Raw genomic sequence first — 26,027 nt, 5'->3', positions numbered from 1 at the left:
TCTGTTATATTCTTCTAGGAACCAACTTCAAACTACTAGAATTTACATTGCAGTCAACCCAGCAAATAAGGAATTTGTCCTAATTCAGCAGTAAACAAGGCTGTGCAATTTGTTATTGCAGCTTCCTCTGTCTCTTATTTAATACTCATGAGCTTCAGGGCAGGGGAGAATCTGCATCCATAGCGAGGTTAAGGGAGCTAAAAATGAGCACACGAGACTGTATCCTGTGCTGAAGATTCAGCAGATACTTTTAATTTCTAGAAGATAAATAACAAAAGAAAGCACTTACTGCTATCCGTGTCAGGGATGCCTTGACTGCGCTCCATTTGTCCCGTCGTCTGTCTATGATGATGATGAACCCGATGCTGGCAGCCTCCAGACTGCAAAACAGATGAAATAATTGTGCTGGGTTACATGGAGATACTCCCGTTCCAAGGAAGTGTACTGCAGCAAAACACAGGCTCCGTCAGATCACCCTCTAAGACCATTATGAAAATGCAATGTACGGTGGAAAGAATGAATATTTGGCAGATATTCACACGAAAACGAAAGCCGGCAAATTTTCCCTTTCCAGTATAAGGCTAGCAGATTACACAAAACATGAATATTTTATCTGCTAAATCTCTCAGCTGCTATGCTGCCCTGCTGCCAAATCTAGGTGATATGAATAGTTCAGGATCACGAATTACACTGTGCTGTACTGAAGACAAGAAGCCTCAGATCTTGTTTTCTCTGCAAAATAATTCAGATTACTAGACACCCCACTTCAGTCTTCATTCTCCAACTATGCTGACATCTGACAGGGGCGCTTAGCTCCAGGGAGTCAGTATCCCCCTACTGTCACCACCTTGCCTGTGTACACGGTGCCCCAGGAATTTTAGTAGGCAAAACAGCAATTTAAGAGTTGTATCTTGCCAACCACAAGCTGGTGCTAGGGTTGCGAGTCATTCAAAAGTATCCTTTTAACCTACTGGCTAGAATAACAGTTACTGTTCCTCCTCAGTACTTTTCAAGGAGAAGCTATGAGGCACTGCTTCGATGCTCCATCCTATCTATGTAGACCTCGTAAGTATGCCATTCTTGCTCTCTCTCTCCCTCTCAAAAATCCCACTTTGGTGTGCAGGGCTTCAGTGGGACTGCTCTACTCTCTGCCTTCCAAGAGTGGTCAGAGTTGGAGAGAAGTCCTTGGAAGCTAATAAGCACCCACTGAGAAAAATCTCCAGAAACTTCATTAGAGCAGGATGGCTCAGTCATCTCTGGGCAAACCAGAGGCAGACAGAAAAAGTATAAATGTCATAATCAAAGGACATATTGCAATCAAACATCTAATCACAAATTAAGATCAAAAGAGATTGTATAAAACGTTTCTTTAATCCTTTTTCCATTCCTTTTTGATTCTTGCTTTTTCAAGAAGCAACCTAGGAACATCATTTTCACGGGTCATTTGGTGCAAACTCATGTCAATAATCCACTGAAGAGCACCAACGTTAGCAACTCTGAGCTTCTGCTGCAGCTCTGCAGGATCAAGAACAGCAACCTGAAAGCTGAATTGTTGTGCAAATCTGGGATGCCATGCGAGTGTTCCTAAGAGTTCATACTGGTAATAGGAAAACTCATTGGATTTCCCACTTCAATATTTTTACAGCAGTCCTCTGAGAATTACAAAATTCAATGACAATAGATGACCTTTCCTCTTAAGTAGTGCAATACGCAGCTCTTTATGCAAAGGACAGAAAATGTGTTTGCAGCAGTGTCTCACAAGCACAGAGAAGATAATTTATCAGTTTCTCCTTTTATATATATACAAATATATGCCTATCCTTCAAAAGCCCGACAAATGTTTCGAGGAAAAAAATGGCCAGCATGGTATCTATGTGTTTGCTCTAGAAGTTAGGAAAAAAATGTTCAGATGAAGGCAACAAAGAAATTGTGTGTATTGCAGATTGTCATAGAAAGGGTGTGAGAAACTAAACACAAAGTCTCACCCTGGGGACTTCCTAACCTACCCAAAAATCTGCATTGGTTTTATCAAACTGCTTCTGCTGATTGGAACCAAAAATTGCTTGGGAAGTCTGATAGGCATGAAAGGTCTGGGCAAATCAGCCTCAGCCTGCAGACCACCAGGTAGCATCTCTGTGTACAGGGTGCCTGTCCTGCCTAAAGGAGACACATAGGATCAGGTCAGGCTTTTTCTTTCTCCCTTGACAACTGATGTTGCTGCATTATAGATGGGGTGCTAGGAATTGTGGTTACATCTTAAACAGAGAAGGTTGGGATAAAATTGCTGATAGTTTGGGAAATCAAAACAAGCACAAAGCCACATGTCATTTTCCTCCTCTGCTTGCGTGATCCACATCCAAAAAATTCTTTTTTGTTTAGTAATTTGCCAAGAAACATTTAGGTCACTACAGAAAGAAAACAACTGCTAGAAACTGTAGGGCACAAATGCATTTAGGATTCACAAGGGAAAGGAAAGAAAGGGTGGTTTTTTCTTCTCTGTTCCCATTTAATACCCCCGGCACAGCATCTCACTCCAGGCAAAAGGCTGCAGTGGTGTGAATCCCCACTCCACAGCATCAGAGCTGCATCCACCCTGGGCACACTGGTCTGCCAGTCCCTGCGCCAACAACAGCCCCAGTTACTCCATCTACTGTAGGTGAACTTGGAAGCTACAAGCCCCCAATCCTCCAGCTAATACAACCACCACTCCAAAAGGCAAAATGCCATTGAGAAGCTGTCAAATAGAAACACGCTCTAAAAAACAAACTGATGTGGGTTGCACTGAGTTCCCTGGCCTAAGGAACAGGAGACTATCCAGTCAACACTGACTGCTGTCTGACCATCCAATCCACAGAAAGATTAAAGACAGGATCATACTCATTAACAAATACTTGAAAACTCTCCTACATACTATCCACCAATTCAGACTAATCCAGAATAAAGTTTTTAAACATTTGATACTGATAATATTAACAGTTGTCACAATCCAGTACTCCCCAAAACCAATCCCAGCACCCTTGCTGGCCTCTTGTTAAAGCACAAACTCAAGCATGCTCTGGCACCATACAGATGGAGGTTAGCTCTGCTATTCACAGTTCTTCAAATGACCAGAGAAATGAGTAATCACAAGATACATGCCCCATTTATGTTTCTTTGCTTTTGCAGGAAACGGGATTTGATCCAAATGTCTGGTTAACCAGAACAAATACCAAAAAATGCTTGTTATGACTAATTATTCAAAGAGAACAATGTTACAATTCAATATCCATGTTGCTTACAGTGTATTACTGAAACTGCTCTATTGTTTAGAACAAAATTATTAGTAAAATAGCAAGATATGAAGGGGCAATTAAGTCAATGCAATTCTCCTTTCAACGTTACATGTTTAGATGACCTTGGAAAAGGCTGGTTTTTTAATATGCTTTATATATTTTTGACAGCCATGTTTATTTTTGAGAACCATGTTAAAGCAGCAGGAAAACGGGAATGTAAGAGGACAAAATTTGAATCAAACACATCACCAAAACATGGTCTCTACTCCAGAGAAACAGAGACTATATATTGGAATCAGTATCTAATTCTGTTTTCAGCTCAGACTCGTGCAACCAGTTTGTAGCTGCTGAATATCTCTCAGACCATAATTGGACACATAGAATCAGGTTCAAATCTGACACAGTTCCATTAAACCCAGTAATTTATAACAAAATTATCAACAAAGTATGTTAGCAGAAGTTAACAAAATGCTGATGTTGGTCTAATTCAACTAATATCAAGTTAATAAAAATGAAAAAAAATCTGTTCTCACAAAATTTATGATGTAGCTAAACCACAAGTAACTATATCCATAAGCACCATATTCACACAAGCTGACTACACATAGAAATTGCCTTGTCTTGCCCATCCACCTGGTTTGAAAGACTGACTAAAGGCTTTCTAATAGGAGCGTACATGGAGGCTTAGGGGCCTACAAGAATTCAGAATCAGACTCTTATAATCACACCTTGGTGAGCAAACTGCGATAGAAGTAACTGACAAGAGAACACCTGCCAAAAGCAACAAGTACAACTGTGATTTAAACAAACGCAAAAGTATTTGTGTCAAGTAAAACTTGCCTCAGTGCCTCAGAACTAACTCTTAAGTCCTATTTTTAAAGTCCCTCAAACATGTAGATCAGAAGTCACTTGAAAGGCACCTTTGCTGTTTTTTTCAAGTACATGTCCATGACCAAGCAGTTAATTCTTTTAGATGTTCTTCTGCACGGGGATTTGTAACAGCACAAAAGCATCCAGGCATCAGATGCAACAAGAAAAATTAAATTCATAGATAATAGCATCAAGAGCTTATGAAATTCAGATAGAGACAAGAAAATGCAAGAGAGAAGCAGCAAAGGAATTTTCTCATGAAATTAGGCTTGGCATGAGTGGTCATGAGGGTGGGGAGAGCTGGGAATAGTAAACATATGGGAATAGGAACATTGTTTATCAGTTGCCACCGCAAATCACGGTGTTCCAGACCAGTTAAAGAGACTGTGGAAATGAAAGATTAAATAGATACTTACCTAATGACTTGGATTTAAATATGAGAAAAGAGCAAAGGAGAGCAAAATACCACTGAGTGTGCAGTCTAGCTATGGTGGGGCACTACTCACAGCTCTCTCCCTCCAAGACCAAGTGTCATAACGGCAGCTGGCTGGCAAAGACAAAACCTGCCAACCAGTCGTGCCTGGCACATGGGGCTGTGGGGAAAGGCACAGGCCAGAACACTTTATTACACAAACAGTGTAGGTACAATTCTAGCTGTGGATGAGTATGAAGAACAAGCCAAGGCATGAGATCTGAGAGAGATTTGTCAGGGTAAAATGAGAATCGGGCCATTACACAAACAATTTAGGTACCTATTGCAGTATATGTCATTTACAACATTGAAATTATTACATTGTCTGAGATGAAATGGGTAAAAAAATGGAGAATAGACTTAAAAATTACATGATTTGAAGAAAGAGAAAAAGAGTGGGGAGAGAAGATGAGAAAACCACATGCTGCTAAAAAGCAAACCACCTGAGTAGAGCACAGAAGAAAATGTGGGAGAACATCTACATCAAATTAATCTGACAGACTATGTAAAGGCAAAGAAACCATTCAGAGATAAACCTCTGTAAATCTTGGCTGCCACAGGTCAATGGATGCAACACAACAAGGATCTAGGCAAGAGAGGTACCTTTGGACAACAGAAAACTCAAAATGGGCCTGTAACCCTGATACAAAGCTAGACTTCAGCCTTCTGCAATGTTATTCCCTGCTTTTCACTTTGATGATCAGGATGGTATCAATTGTCTTTGCTGAGATAAGCCAATGGTATTTGTATGTTTGGGTTTTTGTTTAACTTTTGTTTTTACAGTTTTTGGTTTTGTTTGGGGTTTGTTTTTTTTTTTTTTTTTATTTAAGACCTAAATTTAGCCAGAGAAACAGAGGGAGTGTCAGCAAGTTATGCTACTTCAGTCAGCATACTGAAAGGAAAGGCCATACCAAGGTCTGAATGTTATTTGGCACTAAGGGATGCATGCAGGCAAAAAGACATAGGAAGAAGCCTAGCCAAGATGGCAGCATCAGTGCAAGTGGATGTACAGCTGAGAAACCCCACTCGTGTGTGTATCCAGAGGAAGGGAGTTTGTTTGAAAACAAACACATACACTCTATCAATGTTTTCTCAGTGTCAGTACTGTAATATCTCTACCTTCATTATGGAAATGCATTGGGGTTTCTCCAGTTCTCTGAAAAGGGGGATTTGAAGACAATCCTGCACAACAGACAAACATCAAGCTAACCTCCAAATTAAATTCTGGCATATTTGCCTAGATCTACAGATGTCTGGCAGAGAGCTTCCCTTTCCCTGAATGTGTACAGTCAGCAGAGCTGTTCCACCCCCAGCTCCAAATTCAGGTTAGCCCCTGAACACTGATTTGAGGAGGCCAGTGTTGGATTTCCTCACTTCTTTTGGAAGGAGAGAAGGGCACCTGTTTATCAAAGTAGTCGATCCATGTCTATTGGAAGAGAAGGGAATTCTGGCCATGGAATAAAGCAAGTAAAAAAGGGCTTTCTGGAGCTATCTATTGTAAGTGTGCATGCACAGAGGTATGCATGTGCATACACCATGTTACTCAATGTTTGTGGACATGTATGTACATAGAACCCTTTGGTGGAGCACTCTCACAAGCAGGTGTTGAGCCAGAGGGAAAATTAATCAGATTACAAAACTCTGGCTGGGCTGATCTTCCATGCTGGAGAGTAGTTAATGTATTAAAGCCCGGAAGTGCAAGGTTTACTTACAGCCCACCCCAAAATACTGTGGTATGCCACAGCTGGTAAAGCAAATTTGTTCAGCAACATCAAAAACAAGTACACGCCTATGGATCGGAATAATAACATTTGCTGTCTATCTTTTCAGTGTTTTGTCACATGGGCACATAAGATAATCATTCCAGAGGGACTTAGAAAGTTACTAACTCACTGAATGATGTAATCTGCGATCACAGATCTTATCTCCACAACTAGCATGAACCTTATTGTATAGAAGTGTTTTCTATGATAAACAGGGTGAACTGCTTTTCAAACTATACTTCATCTTGCCTGATTCATGGCCATACCCTTTGTAACTCCATAAGAGTTAGAGACTGTTCTCTTCTCTTAGTCACTTTGTTTGATACCTGCACAGCTTCCTTGGGAATTAAAATAAAAGGTGAACTACTAGCAGTGAAACAACATGTACAGGAACACCGTCATAATACACACAGTCATATGCAGTATAGTAGTACTGATGAAAGTAACAAATGCAGTCCCTTTACTGCTTGCTGAGAGGTATGACAGAGACTCTCTGTGCATGGACCAGCTAACTGCAGATTAACAAGACTCTGCTCCACCCAAACAGGTCCACTACTTATGCCACATTACGATTTTACTTCATATAATTATGTCATAAATCACACAACTAAAGCTTGCTGCTCAGGTTCTTCCTCTTCTAAACTAATACCTTTGTCCCTCACCATCTACCTAAAGGGTGACAAGTTTCAAATAGTGACTCAAGAAATGTGGTCAATCTTTCTAAAAGCACTGCAATAAAGACTAGCAAACTCCCTGGAAAACTAACATCCCAACAGCATGATCTATGATTGAACGTTCGAGTCAAACCAATGTGCTGGTATGCAGAAAATATAGGTTCAAACCCCAACCTGTCACTGACCTTGAACAGGTCATTTAAATCAAACTGAATAGTCACTTACTCAACACAAGTTTTGGTGAGCCTGTCTGTAGTGTAAGATGTCACTTACACATATCTCATCATCTGTAAAACAGGCATATTGCAGCTCTCCTGACTTACGAAGTTTTGAAACTTAATTCATCATTCTTTGCACATTGTTCCGTGATTCCTTGGGGGAAGAGAAAACACAAAACTGATAAACTGAATCAGAGCACAGGTCCATCTAGCCCAATAACCTGTCTCCAGTGTTGGTAGGTAGTGGATACTGAGGCAAAAGCAGAAGGAAAGTGAGAAGGACAATCTATCTCTTGCTGTTCTCCCAAGTCCCAGTATTAAGGAATATATGGATTTCTTCAGCCTGAGTTTGCATCTGAGCCAGTGTTCAGCTGCTATTGATGGAGCTATCCTTCATGAATTTGGCTAATTTCTTTTGAACCCATCTGTACTTTCGGCTTTCACACAGGCTGAAGAAGCATAAGGCATTTCTGTCTATCATGTTGACAATGTAACATGCTAGTTTCCCAACATGTGACAACATTACTGGGAATCACCCACCAGTATACCAAATACAAAGAACTAGTAAACTAGTTTTGTGTTTTTCTCAGCTACTATTGCTGTTTTATTAACCCTGAGGCTCGTCATCCTCCCAGTCCTGAAGCTAGTGAAGAAATTCATAAAACAGTTTCTCCTGGCAGAACAAAAGCCCTACAGAGCAGAGTGAAACAATGAAGCCGTTAAGTTCACAGTGTGTGGTTTCTCTCAGCTTGCTTTGGCAACTCAGTATGGGGAATACATGTAGGTGGAGCTGGAAAACTTCTTACTCAAACTTGAAGGAGGCACGTTTTCCCCTCATCATCCTCTAAGCACCTTTATACACAAGACCACAGGAAATAATAAATCCCTGCTGTGCTTCTAACTAGCACAAACAGCCATAGTCCAGAGACAGAATCGGGGGACTGAAAAAATATTAAGCTCTCTTTCTGGATAAACAAAAAGTAATTCAGCAGCCATGCCTTAGCACATTTCCTCAGAGCAGTGGAAGTGAGTTTGTTTCACTATCCTCACACAGCTGCAGGCAAACAGCAAGAAAAACATCCTAGCTGTGGAGCAATCTCCTAATAAACGAAGCATCAGCAAGCACGTGGTGCTTGCCAGAATTCTGTCAACAGGGCACCTAGCTTGCTTTCTCAGAAAAGAGAAAGCTTGCACAGAAAGATGCACTCAGAATAAGCAGTAACAGGACCTATGTAAGTTTGTCTCCTTCCAGATGCAACCCTTACCTTGTTACATCCAGTGCCCCTAAGAGTTTTCACAAATGGGCGCTCTTAGCTCCTTTTTGATCTGCTATCTTTACTACTGCTCTTCAGATCTACACCCTCTCTCACCCAGTTCAAGCCCTGAACAGAAAACCTGACCTAGGTGAAGCTTCCTTTCACATGCAAATGATGAAAGTGGCTCCTAGAGCCTTCTGTACATAGGAAAGTTTCATACTGACTGGATGGATGCAGTCACTGGTACATCCTGGTAGCACCACTAAAAGCAGTGAACCACTGAGGAAGCAAAGCTCTCTAGGAAATCACCAGACATTTGTGCTTAGCCTCACCTGGGAATGCTGGTTAGATATGTGACCACATTCAGAAAATCTTCATCAGGTATGTCACTGAATCCTGCAAATTCTGGAAAAGTTATAATGGGTGCCCCATCCTTCCCTCTTCCTCCTGCAAAAGAAAGGTTGTAAAGATTAGAGGGTGATTTTATGCCTTTGAACAGAGTGGTCAGTACTCAAATGGGAAACACTGGCATATCCCTCATTGAAAAGCACCCAGATCCAGTGCACATGTGATTACCTTCCCATTTGATATTATAACTCACTGTAGTTTCATTGTCTCAGTTTACTCCAGCTGAGATTCTAGCCTCTGTTGTTTATTCTTAGTTTTTTTCATGAGCCTTCTGCATAATTCTGATTAAGCCCTTTCTTTGGTTCTTTGTTTCCCATTTCCAAGTAATTTATTGTGACAATATTACAACATTTCCCTATGTATAGGTACAGTACTCTCTAATTCCTTCTAGATGTTAAAGGAAATGAAGTAACAGAGCATATAAGCTTTGAATACACACATATAACCTATGACACAGGCCTAGGTCCAATCCAGTCTTAGGACTTTCTTTAACAAAAAAAAAACACTCAAAGTGCATGGAGTATTTAATCAATGAGTTTTGCTCTTGCCTTGTTTATTTGCATCAAACCTCCATTAAATAGGACAGGAAGGTCATAAGCAGCAAGGTCAAGAAGAGTCCCTATCTGAGGGACTCCCTGATCCAAACAGCAGTATTCAAACTCTGGTGGAGCTACAGGAAGTGTGGAGCCTAGTCCCTTATAACCTAGCAGCCTTTACAGGTCTCCTGACACAATGTTCAGCTCGATGAGATGTTGTAGTACACAGCACAAACCCTGTTTACTTGCAGAACTAATTGTAACTTGGTTCTGCTGATAAATCTGGCCATCACTCAAACACACAGAAGTTAACAGGAGTTTTCTCACCAATTTGGACTCAGAGCCAAGAGCAGACTAAGGAGGCAGTAGCACATAAAGGAATATGATGAAACAAAGCTTTTGTTACAGGTACTTTATTGCTTAGTGCTGCTTAGATAGGGCGTTAAGGACATGCTTTTCCCTGAGTCTTTCTCCTTCCTCTGCAATCTCTATGTAAGCCTGTTTTTTGCACCAGGCTGAGGAATTCTCTATTAACACAATGCTGCGCCTAGTCCTGCAGCACACAGAGTTTTCCTAGTCATTTATCACCTGCAGAAGATTCTTGTCCAAGGAATAGCCATGGTCTGGGATTCCCCTTAGTGAAGGGGAAGCTGTAAGAGGGAGACAGAAAATTACCTTCCTCAAGGAAAATATCCAATAAATTACCCCATTAGGAGCATTAGAGGAAACAGAGACTCAGGGAAAAATTATGAGTTCCCATTCCTTGAAAGTACCCTCTAAATCCTCATAAATAAACCCTGTTTCCAGGCTGCTCCCATAGACCACTGCCTTTCCCTGCTGATGACCACAGCTGATACCACAAACCAGTTGCTCCTGCTCCTGCTTTGGCGGTCATTGCAAAGAGGTGCTCCAGTAATTTGTAGCTATTTCTGTGTAGAGTGGTCAGTGCCTTGCTAGTCCTGATCCTGCCTCTGCCCAACCCTCCCAGACCCAGATTATTTAAGGTCCCTTCTGTGCTGTCCAGCTGTGGAAAGCTGGGACATTGAGGAACACAATATTTGCATAAAGTAAAAGTCAGAGCTCTAGAAAACAAGAATTTTGAACAAGGAAACGAAACCCTTTTCCTTCTTGACATCTGGTGATGTGCTGGTTTTGTCAGGACACTACCTTTAGCCTCTATTTTCCTTTCTGAAGGTTGATTATTGCTTTAATTACATCTGAAAATGACTCAGCTGTGTTAAATCATCCACCAAACTCACCCTACAGAGTGAATACAGAGATTTGGCCTACAGCAATTCAAAAGGCTTTCAGCCAAAATGCAAAGAAGGAATACTATCATTCACACTGCACTGAACTGGATTTCAAATGCTGAGCAGAGCCACAGCCTCCACATTGACCTCCACATTGGCCTTGGGATAAGGCCAAATGCTGATGCATGGCAGCTTGATCTCAGGGCACTCTAGCTGCACTATCTGCAGTCAGCAGTGACACAGAATATGCTGCCATGCAAATTTAGCCAGACTTTCCCCAGACTGTTTGCTGCACTCTAGAGACCAAGAACTCCAAACGAGCAGGTACCCAGTTAGGGTGGTTTGTTACAGATTCTTAGTGACATCTTCTGGACACAAACTGTAATGGCCAGGAAAATGAAACTGTAAGCTTGTCTGCTCGGTCTCTTCTTTCAGAGTTCAATGTATGCCAAGGTATTTCATAGATGGTATCTTGTAGGCATTCACATCATTCCTGGACACGACGCTTTCCCACTCATGTATTTCAGATATGTGAAGATACTCTAAATGGGGGAGGTGTAGTAACCTGGAATATTTCGGTTTAAAGCAGCACTATTTGCCCCTGGAGGATAAGAGAAAGATTCCCCTGGATCCCCTCTTTCAACACCTGATAGTTTACCTGCAGTTATACTCCAGATTTGTTTAAACTACAGGTTTCACATGCCACTTCTAATGCTCCTGCTGAGCAGGGTCTCTTTGTGTCCCTTTTATCTTCAATTTCTCTTGCACCCACATTCATACATGTGCTCTTCTTCCTCTGGCCTCTTTCCCCCAAGCTAGATGAGGCAGGCTGATGACACACTGTATGTATGTGGGCATGTATTTTTGTCACAGGATCTTCTCTTATAAAAAGCCATCCAAGGAATGAATGTAAGCAGACTGAATATTGACTTCCCTTCACCACTGGCAACAAATCTAGAAGGACACCCAGGAGCAGTCTCAGACTGAGTATTCAGCTAAGAGCCAGGAGCTGCTTGCCTTTGACTAGGCCACACAACCTTAGCAGCTCTTAGGCTCCATCTCATTCTCCAAGGTGAAGGTAGCACTTCCTGCTGCAACCAAAACAAGAGAATGCTCAGAAGGTTCTTGAATACAGCTATATTTCAGACAGGGAAATAAATGAGGAAACCCTCAGTTCCTGCCATACCATGAAATTAGCGTGAAGTTTGAGGGAGTTTTGTGATCAGAAATTGTTAAGTATTATGACACAGAGAGAGCAGGAATGTCTGAAGTGTTAGGTGACAAGTAATAACACAAATATGTTAGGAATGGGTTGTTCCTGCCCATATCTGAACCTTGAGCAGTAGTTGAGTTACAAGGGAAAACAATCCATATCCATTTATCTGTATATCTAGCAAGGTAAAATAAGTGGATGTTAAGGGATATAAAGGAAGCTCCTTATATATTAAGGGTGTCTGGAAAACCCTCTCCTCTGGATGAGAGAACAGTTCCATACATCTAAATGTTAATGCCATTTTTTTTTTTCCTGACACTAAGCCGAGATTTGCTGCAGTATGCAAATTTCTGCAGAATGTGAATTGACAAGCTGCAGCCTTTTTTTTTCCTGGGCCTTCAACCTTGCTTTCTAGGGAGTTGCCACTAGATTTCTTCCAGTCCTTGAAATACTTTAACTGGTTATTGAATGTCCTGGAAGGGCAGAAAGCACAAACTAAAAACCAACAGGGACAGTCTTCAGTCAGTTCCACAGCCATAAGGACTAACTGCATGGAATTTGGCCTCAAGGACTCTCTGTATACGATCCTTGCACTTACTGGGACTGTGCATAATCCCTACACTCCTGGGCATCACTTGTGAAAAGAGTCCAATTGCTGAACAGAAAATGTCACAATCCATCATAGGTAAGGCAAACAGGGACAGAACAACCTCCAGCAGCTCTACAGAAGGCCAAAAGAAAAAAAAAAACAGTCCTCAAAGGGGGGGGGGGGGGGGGGTGGAAAACATTTTTAAGTAGAAATTGAGAGCAGGAAGGAGACACAAAGGAGCGAGCCACATGAACACAGCACAAAACTAAGAGGATTACATACAGCTACATGATTACATACAGCTACATGAAACATGTCTGCTCTCTTGAGCAGTGTCTGTGCAGCAAGGTAAGGGGGCCCAAGGACCGCCAGGAGCAAAGGAGCTTGACGAAAAGCCAGAGCAACATGAGGCATGAGCTGAGCTGAAGAGCCCCATAGGAGAAGTGAGAAATAACTTGAGTTTAGTGCAGTCAGAAGGACAAAGATACACTGAAAAATAGGTATCAAGAGCACGGCCATGCCTGGCAGCTGTCTTCATGCAATGCACAGGCCTCGGTCTCGCTGACTTGCAGCTCCTCCAGGCGCCATTAGATGCCACTCTGCAGCACTCTTCAAGCAACCCAGCTACTTCCAACACTTTCTGGCAGCTCCAAACGCTGCTGCCAGGCCACGGAAGGAGCAGCTGGTTGCCGGTTGCAAGCAGCAACCACAAGAGTTGGAGGTTCAGGGCTACCCTCTGGCTGAACTAACGTGAGGCTCACTCCTGACCCTGCCTTAGGGGAGCCAGACCATCCCACTGGCATTCTTCCATGGGTCACTGCTCCTCAGTCAGACCCCAGACTGCTCTGTCACAGCTAGCCCCAGAGTATTGCCTGCAGAGGAAACTCAACCACATTCTCTCTACCATCTCCTGACGCAGACCTGAGGTCCCCTCCCAGATAGCATCCCACAAACACAACACATGCTGCCAGCCTGAATCATCTCCATCCATTTCCTTCAAGAGGTCCATCTCCTTTCTGCTCTCTACCTCTGCAGATAGCAACCTGCCTTGCCTCCAACCCAAACTCATTGTGTCAAAGGTATGGACCCACTGCTGCCTGGTGAAGTGCATTCTGACTAAAGATCTTGATGTGTGATCCGAGGTAAATTATCAGCAAGCAGTTAAATCATTTGCATTCAGAGTCACACACAGAGGTGCATCAAATTCAACAACCTGGAGCACAAACAAGACAGACAACATCAGAGTTGGAGGAGCAGAAGGCTGGACTGCCTGAAAAAAGGCAAGACTTATGAGGAAAAGATTACAAGTCACCTTGACCTTCTGCCTGCTTTGCCACTTGGAATGACAGTATCCCTTTCCTCCTCTTCCTGAGCATTTTCCTTATTTTCCACCCTAGCTTCTTCCTCAACTTTTCCTCCTGTCTTGTGGCCCAAGAACAAAGGGACAGGAAGAATGCGGGTGACAGGACAGAACTGCAGAGTGAAGTGGAAGGGAAAGAAAAGTAGAAGAGATGTAGCACAAGCTGTATCAGGGTAGTAGTACAAGGCATGGTAATGAGACCATCGCTCACTCTTATGCACACCAATTCTCCAAGTACCAGGACACTAAGCCGTATTCATAGTTGCTCCTATTAGATAGGCTTTCCAGCTGCCAATGCAGCCTGGCTAGCTGTTGCAGTGAAGTTGGGGCCAGAATTCAGCTGTGGAAACAAAACAACTGAAGTATGCAGGGAAGGAATATGCATGAGGATGAAGGGGATATGGCAGCAGAGAAAATTTAATTTTGCTTTGCAGTGTAAAGGGTGTGATTGACAAATGAGGTATGAATCCTGAATTCTGAGAGCTCACACAGCTGAAGTTGCATGTTGGTAAGACTGATGTAAAAGCAGCAAGCAATCACAACTGCAGGCCAAGTTCCTGGACACAATGGGGATCCTGGGAAATCTCCCGCTCCCCAGTTCTAGCCCACCTATGCCTCCTGTCCAGGGACCAAAAATATTCATGATTTAGACAAAATCAGGGGCTGCACTGAAGTCCTATACCATAGCCAGCAGCTTTTCTTGTAACACCACCAGCAGGATTCATAAAGTAACATCTAACTAGAGCTTACCAAATATGCTGAATCCTTTGGGGGGGGGGGGGGGGGGGGGGGGAACACCAAAAAAAACCCCAACAAAACGACCAACAAATAGGTTATGGGCGGGAGACATTCCAAACGTTTGTCTGCAACTTTACAGTGCATACCTCCCCAGCCTGCCACAGACACCAACTCATCAGTCAGTATTGGAAAGTTTTCTTTCAAATTTTGCTGACGTGTGCAGGTTAGTTGCTTGGGTCTGCCCACATGCAGAGAGCTCCCTTAGTCATAGCAGACCTGAGTACAATTTATCTCCTGGGTCAGACAGCTGAAGAATTCAGCGATATCTTGGCTGAGGTCACTTGGCCTTGGTCAGGTTTTGCTTTTTCCATGCTCTGTTGTTTCAGTTTTCCATGTTGATTAAGAGTTGTGAATGCTGAATTTCTCATTAAAGTTGAATCATGCTTCCTGGGTCTAGACTTTTACATGAGCTCCAAACTGGCCTTTTGGCAAAGTCAGGCCAGATTTTCCAAAAGGCTCAGTTTAAACAGGAAGCAGATGGCCAAATACCCTCCAGGCTTTGGAAATTAAATAAACTGGCTTTGCAGTCAGTTACCATATTCGATCTAGTCTCCCATCCACCAAAGTCCATTGACTTAACAGGAGCAGAACACAAAGAAAATGAATCTCTGCTAATATACTTCATGACAGTTTGTCTAATAAATTTGTGATTTAGTAAGGGGATCCATTATTGCTGCAAATGGCAGATTGGGCTCTTTGACAGAGTTAATTACAGATAAGAACAGGTTGTGAAGTTGCAGATAAAAAGGGAGGGGGTAGTAGTAGTTCCAAGAGCAGGTTGGTACAGCAGGTTATTAGTCTGTCAGCAGGAGAGGATCAGTATTTTACCAGTGGTTTTCCATTCTTCAGTAGAAACCGGCATATGTTAGAATAGCTAGGTTTGCAGTACTACCCAACTTTGTTATCTAGTTCCCTTAACAGCTACAGGAAACACACAAACATAGCTGTGCAATCCTGTGTTGTCACACCTGTAGTCCCATAGTTGGAAGTTCAGTTTCAGGGAAAGGAAAGAGGCAGCAGTGGTTTCAAAACCAGAACTTAACCACAAGAACCAGTACTCCCAGCATATCTCACAAGCTAAGTAGTACTACATCAGCGCATGAAAAAAGAGATGACCAAAGTAGAACTACATAAGTAAGGAAATTGACACATTACACCGCAGCCTTTTCCATAACCACAGCAGACCAGGGAAGGCTCTGGAGAGTTTCCCTGTTCTTGGCATGGATAGTACAGTCTTGGTTAGTCTGGTAGCTAGAGGGCCAGGACAAACAGGAGGCTATTAGTATCTAATACATTCATTATAACTAGACCCTGACACAATTAAACACCAAACTCATTAGGCTTGTTACATAATTCCTACCATCTGCTCAGAGACTGCAAGACAGTCAGATCCTCTTCTAAGAAGTTTGTACACAGCAATAGTAGAGGAAAGTGTTTCTAATGAGTCATGTCCAGAGAAAACAAAGAGGTTTTTACATCAATCATTCTGCTCTTTCTTTTCTACTTTACTGCAAGGGAATATTATGGTTTCACTACATCTGCGTCAGCTGCCAGCTGTTAATAAAAAGCTGATATTAACCAAATAAATATTCATTTATAACAAACTGCAACAGTCAACCAGCTACTTTCATTACCATTGGACAAATGGATTTGGGGTACACAGGACTGAACAGGAGAGCTCAACAAAGCTAGAGGCTGTGGAGTAGCACAAACCAGACTTACTGCTAACATCCTGTGAACGATGTATGTGCATGCATGGAGGAGGTGGCTAGCTGCCCTCTGGAGGCTGCAGCCTACAGAGTGAAAGAAATAACTCCAACGAGTATAAATCAGCATACGTAATTTTTATGATGTTGTTCAGAAAAACATATTATATGCCCAAAACACTCTACAAGTAAGTTGGGAATGTCTTTTACTGCCCACGGTGATGGGGCCAAAGAACAAGAGGGGGGTTTTTCAGATAGTGGCTACTGAGCTGGAATGTGTCAGCGTCGAAAACCAGGAAATAGGCTAACTATCAGATTTCCAGCCTCCATGAAGGCAAGCACTGAAGCACCAAAATATTTGTGGTTGCTTGTGCCTAATGAAAAGCAGCATGCTTTAGAGAAAAGCTGCAGAGCTGCCTGGCAAAAAAACCAAACAAAACCAAACCAAAAAAAACCAAAAAAAAAAACCCCCAAAGTCATTTATGTGTGAATTACTTTAATAAGTGACATGAGGCAGGAGAGTGCCCACATCTGTTTTCACCGGATGAAGAAAACAATCTTTTGCTAGAGGAAAAAGAAAGTTACACTTATTCAGAGAAATGCATTTTTGACAAGTATAGTCATTTCTGTCTTATACCTAAACCTCAGTTTGCAGAAGGCAATAAAGGGACAGTAAGGGAGATTCCTCTTTTTATATTTTACCTATGACCCACCAGTGGTCACCAACAGAATAAGATACTGGGCTAAAGGGACCTCCGAGTAGATGATTTTATGTTCATGATCATCTTCGCAGGCTGCCATGGGGATTTCAGAGCAGAGGCACCCAGGTTTCCAAATTTAGCTGCAAACTTCAAACTGAAATCAACTTCGAAACTATGAACTATACTGCCCTGTTTCTTATTAGGATATTATTTCTGGACTGTACCGAAAAGATTTTAGATAAGCCTGAAAATTCTTCAAATGTCATTTGTTATTTATGTAGATGGGGACATGAAAGACACCTTTTTACTTACTTTTGGTATTTGGTATTAGTACTTGTATGCTGATGAACCACTTATTTGCCAATCCCTAACAAAGACACCCCTCAGCACTGCCTTCTATGAAGAGTTATTTCCAAAGTCTTTAAGCATCTTAGGTTTAAATAGTCTTATTTAAACTTCTTTCTCATCGCTTCCAAGAATAAAAGAATTAGATCAAATGTGAAGAGTTGAATTTGCTAAAATAGCAGGTGAGAATACAGACACTGCTGAAATGAGTCCATAAAGAAATATGAAAATGCTTTTTAATATTTACCCTTCACATTTCTGTGCCATGTTTAATGTTCTAGCTGGAACTGGAATAGGTTTTTCTTCCTGTTTAGTAAACCACTTTCTACAAGTTGCTCATTACATGCCATATATAGCTTTTATTAATGGTCTCAAATGTTGCAAGGTAATGGGGTTTAAGGAAAGCAGTCCTCCACATTTTACTGGATAGGCATTGCACATGAGGCACTGAATTCTCAACATGCATGATGTTCTTTACACTGATGTGTTTTCAGGCATTCATGTATCAGTTAAACCAAGGGCCCTGAAAGCAATACTGGTTTCAGCAGCTCTGCATACCTGGCGAAAGGAAAAAGCAAGTGGAGCATTCTGGAAAGACCAGCTGATAAGCATTTTCTTGCTTACAAAGAGCAGACAACTATCCCAGTTATGATCTGACTGAAGTTAACATCAAGACCCAAAAGCTGAACAGTGATTAGATTCCCTGTTTCCTTCCTTGTATTTAAGAATATTTTAAAGCCATTTTAGCCCTAATAAAAGGGATCTAAGTAGCATTCCTGAAGCAGTTCTTTAAGTGAGGATGGTTTCAAACTTCACAACAGCCCACAGATTAAAAGACTGTCAACTCCCACCCATCAGTCATTATTTTTTCTGTTAAGCAGCTAGCACCTTACAGGAAAGGGGTGCCCAGCTCTCCCTGACCACCTAATGCTTCTGAGACCTTGTTGTGGCATCTGTGCATTGAAATATCTGGCAGTCAGGTGTGGAGCACTTAACAATATTACCAAGTTACTCACTATCTTCTCCAGTTTGGCACAGCAGAGAGTAAGCACATGGTATGCAGGCAAATGCCTGGACAGCCAAAGGAGAATGTTGCAACATTACCCCACAAAAATTGTCTTAGGACAGATGCTATACTAGCATTGCCTAGTTACCCTGCACTGAGCACAACAGTGGGATGCAAAAGGTTTGAGCAATTTTATGCAGTTGCTGACACTGTTCTGCATGGGCATTTGTGTTTATTAGGAATTCTAGGAAGATGTGACCCCGAGATGGTTTGCTGCAGATGAGAAGGCAGCTGGTTCTACCTCTGCTCAGTCAATACCCTCTGACAAATGCAAAACATTAGTTATTGAGCTTATGAAACTGCCACAAGATGCTACCTAGAAACCTCCAAAATCAAGTTTTAATACTCAGAGCTCCATAAAGAATTCTGAGTAACTTAAGATTTGGATTTCATTTGGCAGCTTGGAGTGTACTTAAAAATGTGAAGATGCAGCAAGGATTGGGCAGGCTGAGTTGATCATTTGCAGAGCTGGGTCTATGTACTCTCTGCACTGTGTACCCAGTGTTCCTCTGCAAGAAGCAGAGAGGAACAGGCTGTCCAGGAGTACCTTATTATGACTATCTCAGTATTTTTTGCATATCAGTAGTGTCTATGGGGAAGATGGAAAGCAAATTCTTAATTCTCTTATTTGCAGAACAGGCGGAAACAGACAAAAGGAGTTGCCAGAGGCCATACAGTCAGCAGTAGGGGAATTTTAGGACCTAGATAAGGATTTCTCTTCTACAGTATCTGAAATAAGTGTATTAAATAATTTGGCAAATATTTCAATATCAGCTATTTATTTGGGGCAGGAACTGCATCATTTTGTGTGATTGCAAACTTCAGGCAAACAAAGGAATATGTAATAATCAAATCTTTAAAAGATTAGAACCTTACACTTTACAAATTAATCACTTCTAAAACAAAGGGAAATGAGAAAGAGGGGGAAGGTCATGAATAACTCCCTGATAGACCAAAAATCCCACAAACAAGATGCTTGGACATTGTGCCAAGATATGTACAGAAAGATTTGTTTAATTTCTTACCTTCTAATTCTTTTCACACACACACACACACACACATTGTGGAAAGCATGGAAATTTAACTTGCTTTAAGAAAAACAAGCACAGCAAATTGGCATTTATCAGTTCCATACACTGTGAATGTCTGATTGTAACAGCACTTTTCATTAACAGAGCTGAAGGGTGACAGCCAGCGTGACAGATTCCAATACGTTTCCAAGAGAATCTGGGAGAGTGATTACCAGCAACTTCTTACCTGACAAGATAGCAAATTGCCTGTGGAGCTGCTCTATTATATCCACTGCAACAAGTGGCCGTATCTCCTGCTGCATGATTTCATCTGTTCAAGTGAAAACAGAAATCTTCAATGAGTTAATAAAACCTTAATGACAATTTTTCCATCCTTTAAGAACCCAGCAAAACAAAGATAACACTCAAAGGAAAAGAGGCTGGTTTGACTATTCATTCAGGTGTTATATGACTATCATGGAGAAGTTTATGATACTTACAGAGTTTCATCTTCAGCCTACTTACTTTATCTATCGCCTTGTGATTTCAGAGACAGCTTTTCATAAACCAGCTCCAGTAGATTTGCCAGAGCTTGTCACAGGTTCATTCAAGCTGACAGCCTGCTCCTTACTACTTCATGTTCCATATTAAGCCACTGCATTTGGCCTCCCACATAAAGCAGCTTTTCAGTCTTTGAAACAGTAAAGTCTATTTCAGATACAGTGCCATGTTCCACCCTGACCTCCTTGGTCTCTGCTTGAGGACTTTGTGTAACCAACCAATCCAGAACAGTTTCCTTTGCTGATGCTTTTTCCGCTACAAGCAAATACATAGTAAAAGGAGGAAATAAGGGGCTGTGAGGCTTTCTTCTCATGAAAACAAAGCCTGTTCTTTTGAAGTAAACACTGAAAAGTTAAAAAATAACTTGGCCACAATTTTTGTGTGATCTATTCAGTGGCCAGCAACTATAATCTCAAGTTTTGCTAATTTGATCTCTTTCTGTAATATGAGTACCCAATTGTTCTCCCCACTCTTCACCCCAGTCTAGACCAGTGACATTTACTGGGGAATATCTGCCAGTTCAAACTGGCTAAAATACTTTGGTGCACCTGGTTTTAAACAAACTGTCCAGAAATAGAGAGGGAGGTCAGAGAGGTCAGAAATTAGCTTCTTTCTCCTGCATCCTAGTCTGCTGCCCAAAATACCATCTCTGTCTTGCTTTCAGACACTCACTCTGATCCTTTCCAGAGCTAGGGTTTCTAAATGACACAATGCCACTTGGAAAATTTTCTGTTCATTTTCAAACACTTCACTAATGCCTGGAGACAAAGTAACCGAAGAGATTGTGTCATTGTCCTCTCCTACACAGAAGGTGACACATAATATGGAAAGAAGTTGCATAGATTTTGGCTGCTTCACAAAAGGCAATAATTCCAAGCAATTGAAAAAAAAAAAATCTTAAAGGGGCTGATTCTGCAAATCCTCCCTTTGAATTAAAAAAGGGAAAAGTCAAACTAGGATGAGTGATGTTTTTGACATGGGACCTTCATATCCATCCTGTTTATGCAGCCCACTATCAGCTTCTCTGATTCTTGACACTGCAGATGGCTAAGACCAACCGGAAGAGCAGACTAATGAATCACAGCTAAAGTGATTTCAGTGATGTTCATAGAATTTACTGTAATTTCAATCTGCTGCTATGGTCATGTATTTACACTGTTGCACAGAGATAGCAGAGCTAAGGCTTAACTTTGGACACAGACTAGTTTATTTTCACTCTGAGCAGAGATATACTGCTCCAGGTAATACAGCTGGGTGTCTGCAGAGCGCTGAGCCATGCAGTTATAGCCCAAGAGCCCTGCATGTCAGTGTGTGAGCTATCCTAACTTATTAGAATGTGTGATTCCTAGTCACTAAATGTATTTTATACTACCTTTCCTCATCACCTGAATGGAGCCCAAGAGTTGTCCAATATCTGAGTCTGACTGTGTCAGGTACAGTGTGTATATATAAGAGACCAGTGAGACTCAAGATCTCCTGAGGTAGAAGAAGAGAACAATTTGTTTCAAAAAGCATAGTGGGACAACTTAGATTTGTGGCTTATTCTCTCAGTCAAAACCTGAATATGCAGGAGAGATCACAACACATCAGAAGGTAGATACAGCCTTTGTAGGAAAACCACCATATCTTCTCCCCACCCCAAGGCACCAGGACTGCAACAATGAAAACTACATCCCAACACAGCTTCGCAACAGCATCTTACACACAGGCTCATGACTTAACCTCCAGATATGACCCTGTCAAAACCAAGAGAGTTTGCCTTCGCTTGGGATGGCAAGAAACCTTACAAAGCCCTATTGCTCTCAGCTGATTGACGTTGCTTGTAAGATAAGGGATCCTGGTCATTCTGCCAGGTACAAATACATTCTGAGACCAGCTCAAGGTTTGATTTTCTCTCCAGACTTAATTCCAGCAGGAATTAAGAGTGGGATCTGCCTTGTCTCTGCCTTGACATCAGGGCAACTTAACCTTGTGCTCTGATGCATTACACTACTTCCTAGCAGCCACAGTGCAGTGGTTGTCTGGACCACCCCATCATACCCTCTTTCCTCCAGCCTTGATCACTATAGCAGAACTGCCAAAATCAATGCACATCTACCTGTAAAAGTGCCCTGTGCTACACAGGGTGCCACTGGTGGATGATCTTCCAGGGTATCGCTGACATTGTTCTGAAATCTGCTTGGAGAATATAGACTCATGTCCTTTCTCTCAACATGACCCTCATGACTATATTTCACAAGGCTTCTATAACAAACAGGCCAAAGGGACCAAAGACTGCACAAGGCCAGAACAGGGCTGGTCTGTTCCACCCAACAAGCATATGCTCTTCTCTGTACTATATTTGCTCTGCAGGTGCTGAAAGAGAGTCATTCTCCAGGACTGGAACAGCCATTAGGACCTTTTCATCAGCAGGGCACTCGCAATTGATTTTAAAGTAGGACAAAATCTTGCAAATTTCTAGACAGAGCAACAGAAAGGCTAAAACGGCAACATTGTTCTGAGTCTCTCTGTCTGTAGGCACCCCAGACCTGAGATAACTCAGTGTTATGGTCTGTGGGAATCCACTGAAATGGATAGTAAAGCTAAACTCAGTACATCATATTCGTCAAGTTATGTTCAGTTTCTCAAAGGAAAGCCCACTGAACAGCTAGGGACAGAGAACTGATTTCCATTCTATGCCTTTACAAATACAACTAGCAATCCTATTCGCTGGGCTTTGCTTTCAATACAGCACATGGTCACTTAGAGAATGAAGGACTGAACAGCCTCCTGACCCCACACAGGTATCCTACTGACCCCAGCTGACATTATTCAGCACAGCTGAGTACCATGCTGCAGCAGTAATCTCATCCCTCCTCCCACAGCTTTTTCTTGTCTCTATATCAAACATCCATAAATCCTTAATCCTTAGATATCGGGATTCCCAGAGTCTGTTTTATCTCTTTCTGACAACATTTTTGTGCATAGGAGGGACATATGGACTGGCACAGCATCACCTGTCTTGTGCATCTGTCACAAGCAAAGCAGGGGAGTCAGAGGACCCACTCAGTTGGAGGTGGTTTATAGCCTGCCACCCTGAGTTGCTGTATTTACCTATTCCCCCAGCCCACCTAAAGTGAGCTTTATGACAATTCATTATCTATATTGTGGCAGCACAGAGATCCCAGCCAACAGCCATGTGGTACTCCAGGTTTTGAGTAAACTGAAAGAGGCAGGTATGCATTCCCAAAGCAAACAAAATAACAGTAACCCACTAAGTTTTTCCTTTTTTACTTTGCACTTTCCCCCATGCATGTCCATAATGGGATCTGTGGGGGAAACTGCAGAGTAAAAAAGGAAAGGCAAAACAAAATCATTTTGAATATAGAAGGTTATTTATTAGAAAGCAGAGAACACCATAAGCCTGATTTCACTGCTACCTCCTTAAGAACAGCATGTTGATAGCCCTGTTTAGAGTCAGATAAATACTACACCCAATGAACAAGCAACAAAAAGGTCCTGTGATCTATGAATATAACTCTCAACAGGTACTGACAAGTGTCTCCAGATCATGGGTCAAAGACTTCTAGCATCCTTCAGACAGTCTACTTGAAGTGTTTCTGAATCACTATAATAGTGATAGATATGCCCTCTTCAAACCACAGTTTGGCAGCAAGATGGAGCCAGAAGAAAGAAAAATGGCTGGTTAGAGGTGACTATAGCTGAATCAAAAAACAGCAAAAAAACCCCCAACCCACAAGTAAGGGAAAAAAAATATACCAAAATAGTAATTAAAACAGAGCTTGGACTCTCAGAACCGAGAAACATTGTAGAATCCATTGAAGAAAATACTGTTGATTTCAGCATCCAGAAGATGCAAAGATATTGTGACAACTGTGCAGTCCCACAGGTAGACAGGTGCACTCAGGTTTGGGTGACCAGGACTGAGCTTATGCCAAACAGTTGCAAAAATGGAGCAAAGGTTTCTACAATGGATGAGACAATCACAAGGAGGCTCAACAGAAACAGAACATGAACTAGAAAATGTGCCACCATCTCTAGCCTCCGAGAGACTTGCTCATCCCTCCAGTGTAACAAACCTGCCCATACAATAGCTTGCTTTTGATGTTTGCCAATATGAAGGCATCATTAATATCAGCTAGTCTTGAGTAAAACAGAAATTACACACACACACCCCTTCATATAGCTGCTTTATTAACTTGCTCTAAAAATAGCTTTGTTTCTGGTTTCCAAATATCCTTTTTCTACTAGAAGTATTTTGTGGTGTAAAGATAAGATGAAGTAATAGAAACAAGAGCTGCAGAGTGCCAGTTAATTCTCATCAAATCCCCTGTCTGTGCAAGAATAGCCGTGTGGGATTTGCTGTAAAACCCACACTCAGCAGGAGACATTCAGATGACGAGAAAGGTGGTATAAAATACATTTGGTGACTAGGAATCACACATTCGAGTGAGTGCAGCTCACACACTGACATGCTGGGAAAAGAAATTGTAGCAGAAGAAATTAGGAGGAGACTGAAAAAATCTGAGGAAACAAGGGAAGGTGCCTCGTGAGCTGAAATGGCAAATCAGATCACGTGGCTACAAAACATCAGAAGCTGCAGCCAACAGTACACAAAGTCACATTTGTCCTCTTGCACCTTCCTCTAGGATAGAACTTAGAGGTAGTTACTCTCCAATACTGATGAATTTGTAACACCATCACAGCACAGAGCTTACAAAGTCCCAGTCCTTGGAAACATACGATTACCTGGGGCTGCTGAATTAATCTTTGACTAAAAGAAAAGCTTGAAAAAATTCTTAAAAGCAAACCAAAAGACAAAGGTCTGGTTTGTTTTAAAGCCATGACATTTTGCCTAGCATTAGTGAGCATTAATCTGTTCATATCTTCCACTAACTTTATCCCAGGAGGCTCTGTAGCCTTCTTGGTCTGTGTACTGCAAGCCACAAGCCTGCAGGAAGTGGCATTCAGCCTCTTGGGAAGAAGTGATGTATCATTTTCCTGTGGGACAGATACCACAGCTGAGAAAACCCTGCTTTAGGCTGACATGAGCTGATACTGAGCTGACAGCTGCAGGTTCATAGACTACTTCAGAAAAATTTATTGATGATAGGCATGTTTTAATTCACTACATGGGGACCCAAAAGTCAATGGGAAGGTTTTAGGAAGCTGACAAGCCACAGGAGCTTGACAACTGTCTTGCTTCATTGCACCTTGCTAATATCTGCGGAAGAGATTGGACAACGCCTGCTCACTTCAGAGCAGTCCTGTTCTCTGATAAAAGGTCTGTATAGCCATGCAACTAAAGAGCATATCAAAACATACATCAGCCAAGTGGCTGGAACATGGTTATCTTGGCAACCTTAACTCAGGCATTTCCTAGCTTCTGTGTGATTATTCTCGTGGTTTTAACTTTTTTTAATTGAAGAGGAAGTTACATATAGCTTCTCAAATTTAAAAAAGAAAAAAGCTTAATTGATCAAACAGTATTATGTGAAACAATGCCAATCCCCTACATAGGTCACCAAAGTTGAATCTTTCTATATACCATGCAGTTCTTCAATACTTGAGCTAATTGAATTTGCCAGGACAATTAAAATCTGAAGAAGGATGTGAAAGTAGAGGGGAAAAAAATGAAACAAGTCAGTTCATCAACTCTTGGGTCTCTGCTCAAACTGCTACAATTTCAATTCCTAGCAGAGACTAGTTTCACTGCAGAAGAATTAGGCCTTACAGTTTTGCTTCGCAAGGTTTTCTACCAAGGGGGAGAAAAAGAAAAGCAATTACTATAGCCATCTGTCTGACACAGCTTCTCCTCCCTCCCAGATCTCTAGGGAGGCTAGCTGCAACTGTGCTATCTAATCTTTAAGGGGAAAGCCATTCAGTTGCGCTTCATAATTCCTCACTCAAAAATGAAACATGCTTGGGCTCTGCCCCCCCGCCCCACTTTCCTGTTTTA

The 26,027-nt window shown here is 41.8% G+C and overlaps 1 protein-coding gene across 12 annotated transcripts in view; it reads right to left on the bottom strand.

Annotated features, from left to right (window-relative positions):
• LOC126039961 (guanine nucleotide exchange factor DBS-like) overlaps positions 1-26,027 on the bottom strand; it is a 210,890-nt gene that overhangs the window by 148,913 nt on the left and 35,950 nt on the right. For 11 of the 12 annotated variants that reach the window (XM_049803865.1, XM_049803868.1, XM_049803863.1 and 8 more), the window contains 3 exons: positions 19,755-19,838; positions 8,858-8,972; positions 290-380 (listed from right to left, as the gene is read on the bottom strand). In XM_049803865.1, coding sequence (XP_049659822.1) covers positions 290-380; positions 8,858-8,972; positions 19,755-19,838 — 290 coding nt within the window. The remainder of the gene's footprint in view (positions 1-289; positions 381-8,857; positions 8,973-19,754; positions 19,839-26,027) is intronic. The other variant, XM_049803867.1, reaches the window with a different exon arrangement.

Source organism: Accipiter gentilis, chromosome 6 (assembly GCF_929443795.1).
Source record: "Accipiter gentilis chromosome 6, bAccGen1.1, whole genome shotgun sequence".
NCBI lineage: Eukaryota > Metazoa > Chordata > Aves > Accipitriformes > Accipitridae > Astur > Astur gentilis.
Note: the sequence above shows the minus strand (reverse complement) of the source record. Positions and strands in the feature narration are given on the sequence as shown.